Source organism: Eutrigla gurnardus (genome assembly GCF_963514095.1).
Source record: "Eutrigla gurnardus genome assembly, chromosome: 12".
NCBI classification, from domain to species: Eukaryota; Metazoa; Chordata; class Actinopteri; order Perciformes; family Triglidae; genus Eutrigla; species Eutrigla gurnardus.
The window spans coordinates 15,688,173-15,701,926 of NC_139926.1; the positions used below are offsets into that span (position 1 = coordinate 15,688,173).

Below are 13,754 nucleotides of genomic sequence, written 5' to 3' on the forward strand. Positions count from 1 at the left end.
CATTAGATTACACCCCCCCCCCCCCCCCCCCCCCCCCAGTATAGATGGATCACCTCACCTGTGTCTGTAGTGTATGTGTGGAGGTGAAGAGTGGGTGAAATGAGGATGACTATCTACCTTACGTGCCTGGTCATTGTCCTCGAGTTGGGCCACGTCTCTCCCACAGGCCTGTGCTATCCTCTTGCCTGCCACTAGGTTGCCCACTATCATAGAAGCAGGACCGACCTCTGTCCAGCACAACCACATTCAGGGAGGTTACGTTTTACATTCATATAGCCTTAAATATATACACTGCAATACAAACAATAATACATTATGTTTTCATGCTACATCTAAACTAGATCCATGCTGGGACATTTGGTGGTCTACCTGGCTGTTTTTGTCTTGGTTTGGGCAGGTTGGTGACGCATGTGTGAGGGCACATGAGGACATTACAGGGGTGCAAGGCGCCCTCCAGGAAGCGCTGTTTGGTCTCAGATATATGGATGCCACCCAGGGGAGCCTTTGGAAGTGTGTTGGCAGGCACCAGAGCCAGGCAGTACACCCCGACCTGGTGGATGCTGTCTATAGCCTGGATACGGACAGGGAATGCATGCAAAGACAGAGATCAGCAAAGCTGTCAAGTAAGTTAGAGGAAGTCGTTTCAATTTTCACAGTCCGGTTTTAGTTTCAGTAAATATAAGGGATGGACTTGCAGTTAATTAGGGCCCGAGCGCCGACAACGTCGGGCAGCGAAGCCCTACGTACGAACTCCTCTTACACCGTTGATCCCATTCAAGCCAAACTTGCTGAGACTGTTCTAGAGGCTTCAACATTGCAAAATCATCGAAAGGTCTTACATAAGTCAAAGGGTGTGGCCAGGGCTTGTGTTTTGGCCAGTGTACAGGAAGTTGTTGTAACTTCAGGATACAATGTCCAATCTGCTCAAAACTTGACATGTTTGATTAGAGTCTCACACTGAACACGTATGCACTGTAATATTGACCTTAGGTCAGAGCGCCACCTGATGGTACCTGGAAATATCATGTTTTTACACTTTTACAGCTCCTTTTAGGATATTGAACAACTTTAACTTTGACGTACCTGCATGAAACTTTGTAGGTACATAGAACATGTAGAGATGTACAAAAAAGCCTCTTGGACCCATGCTTAAACCCAACAGGAAGTCAGCCATTTTGCATTTAATGTGAAATTTTAAACGATTTTTCGCCTCTTTCATGCAGTATATTTTAACGAACTCCTACTAGGCCGTTGATCCGATTCCTACCAAACTTTGTGAGCCTGTTCCAGAGGCCTCAACGATTAAAAATCAAAGTCAAAGGGCCAGGACGACACCACAAACATGGATGAATTTCATGCTTCACAACACTCTAAACTGTTATAACTTCTGTGTCCATTGTCCGATCTGGTTCAAACTTCTCACGTTTGCTGAGAGTCCCATCCTGAACACATCTGCACTGCAATATTGACTTACAATCACAGCCCCACCTATTGGCAACATGAAATGTCACGTTTTTACACTCGTATATGGTCACAGTGTCGTGGAACTTTGCACCCCAGTCGAGCACGACGACTTCAATCGTCTGATACGGTGATCGATGCGACGATTCAGGCAAGGGACGACCGGCTGCGTGGCAAAAGCCGGGGACGACCCGCGCCGTGGCGGGGGGCGGGGACGACCCGCGCCGTGGCGGTGGCCGGGGACGACCCGCGCCGTGGCGGGGGGCGGGGACGACCCGCGCCGTGGCGGTGGCCAGGCCAGGCGGTCCGACACGTCAGGCGGTCGTAGCACTAACCGAGTTACGTGCCATGCGAGGGCCCGTTATCACTGCTCGCAGTTTTAATGTTGATTTTACATTTACAATTTTATATGTGGTTTATAAAATAAACCTAATCAAGAGAAAAATAATGACATTTCTTCAGCTTTTATTGGGACGAGTGATTCGATAAAAGACAGTGAGCACCTGAAGGACGCGGCTCATCCACTGGAAGCTGTCTTCCTCCGAGGCGTCTGGCCTCTGCTCTGCCACGACAACGATCCTCTCATCATGCAGCACAGACACGGAAAACACTGCTATCCTGGGACACAAAACATACAAAAAGTAGTGTTACAGCTGGACTGTACTCATGCAATCAACTTAAACTGGTTAATTGATGCTGTCCGGCAACCAAGATTAGCAAGAATAGAAAGACTCTTTATGAGAGATAATGTATTTGCTTCCTCTTTTACCTCCCCCTGTACACAAACTTCATGGGCTCCACTGCCAGTGCTGTGGCAACCACATCATCTGCATTGTGTCTCCGCCCACTGACCACCATCAGCCCATCCATCTTCCCCACAATGAACACAAGGCTGTCCTAATGGGAAATAAAAACATCACATCCGATTCACAAATATCAAAGGATACAAGACTGAATGTGACTGATGATTTATGACAAATTAAGTCTTTGTGATGTTTAAGCAGATGTCCTTTAGTAGCATGTGCTGTATCACAACTCGTATGTTTAAAACAGGACTATCTTAATGCAATAAGACAGACATCAGTAGTGAAGTTAGGATCAAAAACTGCGTATTAACGAGGTGGAACTTACAGGCCCCACAAAGCCCAGCAGTGAGGTCCTGGTAAATGGTCTGTCGCTGATGGGAATCCCAGATGATGTTACTGGGATGGTCTGCAAATAGACACAGCACTGTTAAAAACACACATTTGTGGATGTCCAAAAAAAAAGTGTCGCTACTTAAAATAACTCCACATGAGGAAGTACACAAAAGCATTTGCACTCTGGGTTTATGTGAACAGCTCCAGACACTAACCTCAAAGATGTTCTTGGTCATGCCCGGGAGGCCGTAGTAAGCTACACCGGTGCTACCTGAGCTCACACAGATCTCCCCAACCTCGTCTGTCTGACAGAGATAAGGCGTCCCCTCCACCCGCACCACACAAACAAGAGCTGGAGACACACGATGGCGACAAGAGTGTGGGACATTAGCTATTAACAATCAAACATCATTTAAAGTTAAATTGGTTAATACATTCCTGTTTGGATTTCTTATGTCTTAACTCAAAAAAAACCCTCAAAAGTTAAAACTGTTCAGTAAGTAAAGTTATTTAAAGTTAATTCCAGCAAAGTTAATTTTTTTAATTGGAAGAATGTTCCAATTAAAAAATGTTAAATGTTAAATCTCTTTTAAATATTATATAACGGTACACACAAGAGGCCTTTTAGCTGTTTGTCATAAACACCGTGATACCTTAACATCAAGATATGCTAATAATTACAATGAATACGATCGTTAGAGCACATTTGTTAAATATTTCAAGTAAGAACCATTCAGTTTAGTTTTTCTTTTCAGTAATATCCTACAAATGATCACCCTGATTCTCTGGAGACAAACGGCCCGGAAAAGTTATATTTTTCATCTGTATTTTCAGCATTATGCTCATTACCAGCAGCGAAATGCTAATGAGCAGCGCGGTTTACTGTACCTCCAGGCATGACCTGTCCCACATCCTGCACTGTGAGGACAGAAAGTTTCTCCTCTGTGTCTACACGGATCACACTGTGGCTCAGCCCACCCATAGACAGCACCGCCTTCCCTGGAGGAGGAACGCCCATTTCTGGAGGTCTGGAGGACGGAGACATTATTGCAATTACACTCGTTATAGTGAACACATGGAAAGACTGGCAGTTAAAGACATCAATCACTTATTCCTATTCCTCTGCCTTTCGTGAAAAACAATACATATGATGCCAGTTCTGTCTTAGTTAATCAAATAAAGCTTTTATTAAATAGCAGATTAGCCAACCACTGCCCGAGTACGCTGTCTTTATTCCAGCAGCACTGACACCTTAAACGGAGGCATATGGTTGTGGTAGAACATGACATGACGAGAATAAGACTCTGGATCTAGACTCTTACATGTTTCTCAAAAAATACATGTCTCATTTTAAAAATAGCCTAATTTAAGCATGTGTTTTTAGTCCGTCTGCCATCCTAACCCTTCTCCATGACTGAGCCCCACGATCAGCAAAAAGCTGAGATATCCTTTACTTAATCTATACAAATCTCCCTCCTCTCTCCGTGCACAACACAACCAATGTTGCAAATGCAATGTGATTTGATAGCAGCGTAAGGCAAAGTGATGGCAGATTGCCTTCGTTCTATACGGTGCAATAACGGCAGCTCACCTGCGGATGGCGACAGTCATGGCTTCTGAAGAGCTGGCACATGGACAGATCACCTCAGGTCGCAGCCCACGTGCCTGAAACACGTTGAGGAAAGCATCGCAGGAGGATATCGACCCTGTGGCGCAAAACACACACACACACACACAGACAGTCAAGCATCACAAACACAACAAATCAATGATAATCTCTTGTAGCTTCAGGGTGTTAACAGAAGTTATTTTATTAAATGACGATCTGTAGCAGGACCCACATGGGTTAGCTCCGTCTGCTACGATGAGCATGCGCAGCGAGCCCAGGCTGATGTCTCTCTGGTCCCTCTGGGCCAGCAGAGACCAGTGCATGTCCCTTGATTTCACCACTGCAACCCGCGCTGTGCAAGGGGACACAAAGACAAAGAGACAGGGTCACAATAGAATCACCCAATCAACACCTCTGTCATTCAGCTTTACAGCCAATCACAGACCACAAAGCCTGACAGCAAATAGCAGCACAGTCTGACTCAGTTGCCAACAGAGGACTCGGCAAAGAAGATGGATTTAATTCAGCAGAGCAGGCCTCCTGTCCTTGACCTCCGCCGGGTTAATATAATTGAACTAGAAATCAATTAGTCCAACAAACTATTATTTCAATCCCTTCTTCCCTGTCAAACATGCAGTGAGAATCAAAACTGTTGAGAAACAGACTCGGTCTCATGCAGGCTTATAGAGAGTAAAAACAATAATAAAATATCAGGTAAACCATCATTTCCCCATCAAGCAAGCATTACTTTGTAAGTATGATATAATATACTATAATAAATACAAGAATGTGCCATACTAAATAGCAAAAAAGAAATGGGTTAACCCTACAATTAGACAAAATGACATTAGATCTGTTTAACCCATATGAATTCCCTTACCATTTGGCTAAGATGCAGAGAGCAGAGTAACGGTGAAAAGTGACAAATGTCAAGGTGGATTGACCCTCACCTTTGTATGAGTGAACTTTCTGTATCCAGGAGAGGGGGTTGACTTTCATCAGGGAGTAAGGAATGCTGATTACGTGCATCCGATTCATGACACTCTGCCATGAGAACAGACAAGCACTGCATAAGCACCAGAATATTTAAGTAGATCATTGCATCGATGTGAACAATCAATGGAGTCATGACAAGATTTCTCTTCTATTTCTAAATATATAACCATCTTATTAGCTTTACCAGACCACTCAAGACCACTCACAGTGAGAACGCCATGCCATAATCCTGCTTCTCTCTTGAAGTCCAGGACGTTGGTTATCGTCTCAGCTGCAATTCAAAAAGGAGATTTTGCCAAGATTGACTTTTTCATCCAATTTCTTCACAAGAGCAATCACACATCATCCCGTTACTTTCAACACAAAACCAGCTCTGTAACGATGAATTAATCCTGATTGTAGCAGGATTGGATTCAGTCAAGCACCAAACTAAGTTTCAGAAACAGATCGGGAGAGTCTGTTTGGGCTGTTAGTGCGGTCAGAGTTATTTAGAGCAAAACTAGGGCACTGGAGGAGAGGAGGTGCTTTACGTTCTCAGAAAGAAGCGCAACCATCTGAGCGGCTGAATTTTTCAAACTAGATTGTAATTACACTACACAGGATGTGTGAGCAACGTGACGGAGGAATACTAATATCATAGGTTATAAAGTAGGATGAATGTGCTCCTTAACTGCAGTATAAATGAGAAGAAAAGATCATAGCAATTCTAAAAAGTAAAGCCCACATTTTCCATTAATGTTAATTGAATTTTTATCTATTTATATTCCTATAACTTTTGTCATCAGTAATCTGTAAACGTCAAAATGAAGTCTGGGTACTTGAGAAGTAAATGTGGAGTAAATGAGTGTCATCCTCACCTTCAGTGTAGCCGCAGGCCTGTGTGAGGGCGTGACAGTGAGCCAGCATGGCTGAATGGGACACTGTGATCCCCATGGTGCTCCCCTCCTTGCTGGTTTTATACTGGATGGAGGAAGCAATGAAAAACATAGGAAACATTTCATTCCATAATGTGACACAATGATTATATGAAAAGAAGAAATACATAAGAGAAAATACAATATAATCAATCTATCTGTCTTTATTGATAACATCAATGAAACTTACCTCAATGTAGGCTATGTCATTACTGGCTTCCCGAATAGGAGGATGCCAGTCTTTCGGAGGCTTCACAACATGTTTCCCATCTGTCACGAACCACAGTAACCGCGGCCAGCCTGCGGAGACGGAGACATGAAGCCAGTTCAAACCAAATGCAACTATAAAGACAGACAGTCAAATTGAAAATAAAACAGAGTGTACCTTTGAAAGTGGCTACCTCCCCCGTTTGTGCTTTGGGCAAGCCTTTCTGACAAGCGTCGGTGGTCAATGCCAATGTGACGCCACAGCTGCCCAACAGAAAGCCAATCTGTTGACTTCCTGCATCCTGGGGGATCAAAAAGATGAAAAACTGAAAAGATCATACCGGCAAACAGTGTCACACAAAATCAACTAGAGAGATGAAGTCGAGAATAGGAAAGCTTCGAGAAAGGACACTCTGAGGGAATGTGAGAACTGCGCTGTAGGGAAAGAAGGACGATGAATGAAGAAGAAACGTCAGAGCATTGTAGATGAAAGAAGCAGTGGGTAAGAAAGCAGAGCGACAGCTAATCACTATTAAAAACTCTACCTCTGAGCATCAAAGCTCAATCATAGCAGGAATGAAAGCAAGCATTTGACACACACTCACTCATATTTGATTGGCTGCATGAAGCAACTGCACACTGTGCACAAAAGCAAGAAAAAAAACAAAGAGAGAGAATTGAAGAGAGGATAGAAAAAGCAAGAAAGATTGAAGGAGAGAGGGAAAGTGAATGAGTTTCTGACTCTCGAGAAGAGTTGGGCTGTGATCTAATACTGTGACTGCATTACACATCATTTCACTTCACTCAGATCTTATTAATTACAGCACAGCATCGTCCAACAGCGTGCTTATAAATGACAAACAAGAACAGGCATTAATATTCAGCCTGTGTAACTAATGTGGGAGAATTTGGCTCAGTTTGAGTTGATGGATGCGCTGGAAAGTGCAATGCATCATAATGCAATAAGAACATTTAAAAGATAATGCTGCTGCTCGGGTTGAAACAAGGCAACATATTACCGAGAAGCAAGATGTTTCTGGGATATAGGAATACACCGTAAATATGTACATTGCAACAATTGTGCACAACTTTTAAGCCTCTCATTTAGAGGTCAACTGCCCAGCAGGGGTCACTCCTGCTCTTTACTGTTTCTGTAGAACAGCACATACTACAAATCAACACATTCCCCAGGACATTGTATTTGCCTTTACCTTTCTGGTCAGCGGAACTTCGATAGGCACGGGTACCAGCTCTGCCAGGAGGCAGCCGTAGAAGGCCACCATGAACATCACCGGGTCGTTGTTGGGGAAAACAAGCGCCACCTGCAAGTGTGTCACAGATGCAAGATGTCATGGTACAGTGTTGTGCTGTTCCTGTTTTAATTGGATGTATAGAAGGCACGTGGTATAGTACGTCATTGTATCATGAAAAGATCTGAAAGCAAACATTTGCTTCCTCTAACAAGTAATGAGGATGTGATGTTATATCAGTAATGACATAAGAACGACATGAGAACTGACTTGATGATAATATGTTGTTAGTTACATACGGCTGCCCACCATTAAACACTGTTTTATCTCATGACTTACTCTGTCTCCGGGCAAGAGCAAAGGCTCATTTCTGGTGCTCAACTTATTCAGAAGAGTGTAGGCCAGTTTCTGACTGCGGGTCCACAGTTTGCCTACAGGGGTGAACATCCAGTATACAATATCTAATTAGATTTAACAACCTCAGACCCACAAATCCACATTCAAACACACACAGTAGCTGAGAATAACAGCAGATTACAAAATAAGGTATGCAGAGAGACACAGGCACGTCCTTGTCCATTACTTCAACAGAGAAAACCCACACAGAATGGATGACAAGAGGTGATATTGCTTTCCATCTCCCTTGTAAATTCTGAGCTAATCCTTCACAGGGTGATACCTACCATAGGTGAGTGTGTAGACGGGCTTGCCAACATTGTCGAGCGCTGTCAGACATGGGCTCTTGGGCTGAGTGGTGCCCCACCGTTGTAAGGCTGCTGGCAAGGAGGGAGGCCAGTTGTTGACTACCCCAAGAGGCTCTCCTTCCAGGGGACTCATGTGCTGGCCTTCTGGCTTTGGCTGGTTGGGATCTGGCTGCTGGACTAAATAGGAGAAGAGAATGGGGCATCAGTGTGTCTTTCTGTTTTTAGCTGATTGAATTACAACTAAATGGCACATTTGCAAACTCTTTGCAAAGGAATGCAGGGTAATTAAAGGAGTGGGAGAGTGGGAGGATTTAAAGACACTGACATGGATGTGATGGAAGAGGGAAAGCTGGGAGATTAAATGTGAGCTGGGTTCAGCCTTAACACTCTTAGCTACCTCAGGCACCAATAATGGAGAAACTTTCAATCAGTGGTGGCTTCCTTTATCCTTCAGCTTCACTCCCTTCAAACACACTACCTGCTCCGTGGTTTGACTTCCATCTCTCCACCACAATTCTCCCCTCACACTCTCCTGAACTCTGGTGCATGGAATTCAGACCTGCTTAACTGAGCTGGCACGATTTCGCCGCCAATAAAACACCTCAATGAGAACAGAGTGCTAAGCCAGCTGCCATTTCTGCACAGTGCATTTTTTCCTGCTCGTACCAAGCAGACCGGTGAAGCTTGCCATGCCACAGCTTCAGTGCCAAACTCAGGCTTTACAATTACTTGCTGATGTTTAACTATTCCTTCCACTTTTTCAATTTCACAGTGTTTATTCAGCCTGGCAGAGAGCCACGCAAAACCCAGGATGGGCTGGTTGGAATGGAGGAAATGGTTAGATGGGGCAGGTCCACTGTGTGTGTGTTTCTGTATTGCCGAACCACTCCCTTAGCACACCTGGTGGTCTCAGCTCCACCACGAGACAAAATAACAACCCCTGATCTAAAAGTGTGCCCTGGCTGTTTATTTGTGAGGTGTGGTGAGGTCAAAATGAAATGTTTCATCTCGGCTGTAGCTGGAAAACTCCACTAAAATCTACAAAGACATTAGACAAAATTTTAGAGCTGATGTAGCCGTAAAGGAGCAGGAATCTTTGTATGAAACAGAGCCATGAACTGCTGAAGTCTCTGATCAGTATGCTAATCACACCACAGAAAGACTGATGCTTCGTTCATTAATAATTGATTTAATAGGAGCAATGTAATTACTTTCAGGCCAGCTTACCATCCAAAAGCTCCTCAAAGTCATCAACAAAGAACTCTCGCAGCGGCGGTCGCTTTGGTCTCTTCAGAGTGTTGAGCAACTGCTGGATTTTGGAGGAGACGCGACTGTTGACTGGTACACCTAGACAATGAGATTGGAGGGGATGAAAGGAAAAGGATAGGGGGATATAGGCAAGACAATGAGAGAAATGGAGCAATGGAGGGGAAGAATACGTAGGTTGGAAATAGAAAAGACATATGTAGACAAAAATTGATTGAGAGATGGATTAAATAAGAAAACAGGGATGGATGAGGGGAAGGACAGATAGGAAGAGAAGTAAAAAGGTCAGCGTGGTGCTCTAATGCGACAGAGAGGACAGTCACCTAGATGTCAACTATTACAGTCTTTCAGTCCAGATTCACCCTGGAATCACAGACAGCTTAAATAAATCAGGAAACGAGGAGCCTCCTTGCTGCTGCCTGGCAACAAAGATGTCCTCCCTGCATTCAGTGATTCATGAGGTGAGTAAAAAGTGTCTGTTTCATGCTTTGCAAAATCCATTCAATTGTGTGAGTCAACTGCACCACAGTCAAGCCAAAATATTTGTAAGTCATTTGACGTTTATGTTAATATTGCTGAACCAGAACATAAATGCAATACTCAAAAAGCATAGTCATCAGCATAATCAAGACATAAGAACGTGAAGGAAGGACCAGTTTTGGACATGGATGCGAAGACTATATTCATCAACGGACAACATTTTCCCTCCATATGAATTCATACTAATTTGGGAGGGGTGGTCTGTGTCAGACATTCCAGACAGCCACAGGAGACGAAGGCCACAGCTGCACGCAGCTTGCCTGATCTATCTCGCTATAATAAGCCTGGCTCAGACAGACTCTGCCTCCTCATAAGGGGACAGATGTACTGGGAGTCCACGTGTGGGGGTCAGCGCTGCACCTGATGGGCCAATTACAAAGCCCCAGACACATTGGACCACATCCGAGGGCCCCGAACGCTTCCCACTCAAATGCCTTGATCATTAATATCCCAGCCAACCAGGATCCCCCCTGAGATGATGACTATAATTAAGATTTACATAATTTCATAATGTATCCACCCACACTATTAAATTATAGTGGCAAACACTAGCTAATGTTTAAATTTGGGGGCACGCTATGTCTTCACAGTTATGTTTATATACCGGTACAATAAACAGAATTGCAATTACCAACAAGCTAAGACCATAACAAAGACGGAGATAAAGAGCAAGGCTGGCAGTCCTCCTTTTTTCTTATTGATAATGAAAACCATGGAAAGACCAAAACCAATAACATCTCAGTCAATGATTCAAGCTCAGGGCCAAGCTCATTTATTACTACTGAAGCCCTAATAAACCCATAACTAAATGGGTCACTGGATAGTTTCATTTTTAGCAAGTAGTTTCCTGAAAAAACAGTGCATTGTTGTTGTGCATTGGAAAATTTAACCCGTTTTGACAGTGCAACCGTGTGATTTTAATAGTTTTTGTACAACAGGTAAGGTCTAAGGCACAGAGGAATACGCTATATCAGACTTTGGATCCACAGATGGTTCTTAGTAGGATTCATTTTTGGTCTTTTCCTGTGATTTTTTTGACAAAAATGCACCACATTATGCACGGTCCATCAGGAAACCAACACATACAGCGTCCAGAAGGAGCAAAAGTTACTGTGTAGCATGTCTTTACACCCAACTATGTGTTGTGATAACGGTAACAGTGCCAGGTGCCACCACCAAACAACCCACTGTGTAGCTTCAGGCTATCAGGCTTGTGTCACAGAACGTAGTGAGAAGCATAAACTGACTAGACTTAGCGTCTCAGTGGGCGTGCAGGAACCAGTATGTTGACATGCTGACTATTCACAACAGAGAATGAATGATTATTATTGTCGTGGAAAACATCTTTTCACATAACCTTCTTTTACTTCATCAATTTGAAGAGCATGGTCAGACATTGCTTGATGCTATAGATGCTAAAGCCTTTGCAATACACTCAGCTATACAAGCAGGCACACACGCACACACCGTTCTAATGAATGAATTCACTGCGGCGTTTGGATATATATTAGGAAAACACACACAGTTTGGACAATTGCTAGACCTGACAGTGGAGGCAAAGTCAGAAACATACGCACACACAAATGCACACGCAGCAGAGCGCACATAAAGAAGACTGCCATAGAGTTGGAAGAACAGTTATAAATACCATCCATTAAACTGAGGGATCCTTCGCTTCTCCACTCAAAGCCTGGAGGGGAGACACATCAGGATGTCAATGAAAAGGTCCTTCCAACAGTGTGCGAATGCGTGATAGAGAAATATACCAGCAGCCAGACGCAGGTAAGAGTAGGCTTATAAAGCACGAAGACAAAGACTGTTGTTGTGGTGCCATAACAAGAGAAATAAAATTTCTTGCTATTTTTGCCATTTCTGTAATGACTTCTGTGCAAACTTTGCATAGGCAGCGTGGGTTCCACACATCTTGAACACCAAAGAGCCAAACAGAAGGGATAAAAATCACACGGTTCACATCTTTGAAAACTCCCTTCCCCTTTATGTGTCAGCGACGTGGGCTGGTTTGGCAGCATTTATTAGCAGAGAAAACCCAGACAAAGCACACATTCTTAATGACAGGGGATGGATGGCAGGAAGGTAATAGCTCTGCTGAAGCAGTGTTCCAGTTTTCGGGCCGCTAGCTCCTACATTGGATATTAATTCAAAGCAGCATTCGGCTCTTATGTTGGATGAATGAAGATGGAAGGGAGACAGGGACGCGTTGGCACTGCATTTAACGACTGCTCGACCAGATTGTCATCTTTGGCATCTCTGAACACAATACACTTGGCGCAAAACATCTATCTTAAAGCATGTAACAAGTTGAACAAATAACTATCTCGTGTATATTTTATGTATTGTGATGATCCACATCCTCTTGGTGTGATTTTGGTTACCCATCTCTACACAGCACAGCCCATCTGGATACAGCTGGCAATAATGTGTGAATACTAGACTGTGCTGTTTGAGTGATGAATGTTCAGCTGTTAATTTTATGCACTGATTCAGTAACTGCATCCCAACAACTGAATCACGTGAATCAGTTTTCCTGGATCCATCAGTAAATCATTATCAATGGTGTGTTGTTAAAAGTGTCAGGGACATATAAAGCATCAAGGTGCAGTGTTACCATGGCAACACAAGAGGGTCGGTCAGCAGCTTGTGCCAGTCTGACAGGCAGACTTACTAAGCAGCAGACAGAGGGACAGACAGCAGGGGAGAAAGGAAGGTGACTGGGTTTCTGTGTGACTGTTGGTGTGTGTGCGTGAGGGAAAGAAACTCACCATCTGCAGTCTCCATGACGTTGGTGTGGTGGTTGTAGCCCCGGGAAACGCCTCGCACCGAGGCCACCGGGGGATGCTCCGCATGGAGTGAGGAGCGCTCTGACAGCCCCGTCACATCGGGGGGCGCTGAATGGTTATCTGTGATGATTGGGGCGTCTTGGGTTAAAAGGTCAAATGCCAGGCCTACTTTGGGCTATCGTTGCTAAATGAATATCTCCTTCATGAGTTTGCAAACAAACTGATCTGACTCAGTTTAGGAATTTGATTGAGGCTAAAAGCCATTTTGTCATCTGCAAGGGGAGTCTTTTAGTGTTGAATAGTGTGTTTTTCACATTTTACCTCCTTTTAGACTACCTGCCATGATAATTGATGAATGTTTCTATTGAGCGCATACAGTCCCCTTTGGAGAATGAGGAACGTATGTCTGTGGAATTATGTGTGGAATAATTTCCAGGCAAGTCGGAGGACATTGTGACAAACTATTTTTCCCATGTCTACTGTCTTTAAGTACACAAATACAACTGAAAGCAATCCAATACAACAATGTAGAAAAAAATCTACATTTAGGACGATTCTCATTTTTGTTGACACGGACATAGAGGTGTTCATTGAACTATATGTTTATTATTGAAGTCGTAGTGAGTGACAGGGTCAAGGAACAGGATTATATGGGAGATTTATTTACAGCTCCACTCAGCATGAGTGACTGCTCCTTCTTTATGACAGCAACCTTGAGGGGAGACAGGCTGGACAGAAATCCAACAGTTCCATCCTTACAGAACATCGCTCTGCCAGCAGACACACATGAACACTCAAACACACACAGGCAAGACACTATGTCACTTTGCTGCTGCGTGAGAGACGGATGAAGATGAATTCACTGAATTT

General features: G+C 43.8%; 1 protein-coding gene across 9 annotated transcripts in view; it reads right to left on the reverse strand.

Annotated features, from left to right (window-relative positions):
* dip2a (disco-interacting protein 2 homolog A) overlaps positions 1-13,754 on the reverse strand; it is a gene marked incomplete at its 3' end in the record, with an annotated part of 72,104 nt that overhangs the window by 8,362 nt on the left and 49,988 nt on the right. For 2 of the 9 annotated variants that reach the window (XM_084023587.1, XM_084023589.1), the window contains exons 6-25: positions 12,867-13,004; positions 11,735-11,776; positions 9,508-9,627; positions 8,260-8,457; positions 7,916-8,007; positions 7,538-7,648; positions 6,505-6,628; positions 6,310-6,419; positions 6,063-6,165; positions 5,412-5,476; positions 5,160-5,253; positions 4,442-4,561; positions 4,192-4,306; positions 3,489-3,628; positions 2,816-2,952; positions 2,593-2,673; positions 2,231-2,358; positions 1,965-2,079; positions 370-571; positions 127-227 (exon numbers count right to left, since the gene is read on the reverse strand). In XM_084023587.1, the coding sequence (XP_083879713.1) occupies positions 127-227; positions 370-571; positions 1,965-2,079; positions 2,231-2,358; positions 2,593-2,673; positions 2,816-2,952; positions 3,489-3,628; positions 4,192-4,306; positions 4,442-4,561; positions 5,160-5,253; positions 5,412-5,476; positions 6,063-6,165; positions 6,310-6,419; positions 6,505-6,628; positions 7,538-7,648; positions 7,916-8,007; positions 8,260-8,457; positions 9,508-9,627; positions 11,735-11,776; positions 12,867-13,004 (2,336 nt within the window). Of the gene's footprint in view, positions 1-117; positions 228-369; positions 572-1,964; positions 2,080-2,226; positions 2,359-2,592; positions 2,674-2,815; positions 2,953-3,488; positions 3,629-4,191; positions 4,307-4,441; positions 4,562-5,159; positions 5,254-5,411; positions 5,477-6,062; positions 6,166-6,309; positions 6,420-6,504; positions 6,629-7,537; positions 7,649-7,915; positions 8,008-8,259; positions 8,458-9,507; positions 9,628-11,734; positions 11,777-12,866; positions 13,005-13,754 lie in introns of those variants that run through there. The other 7 variants (XM_084023586.1, XM_084023588.1, XM_084023591.1 and 4 more) reach the window with 4 other exon arrangements.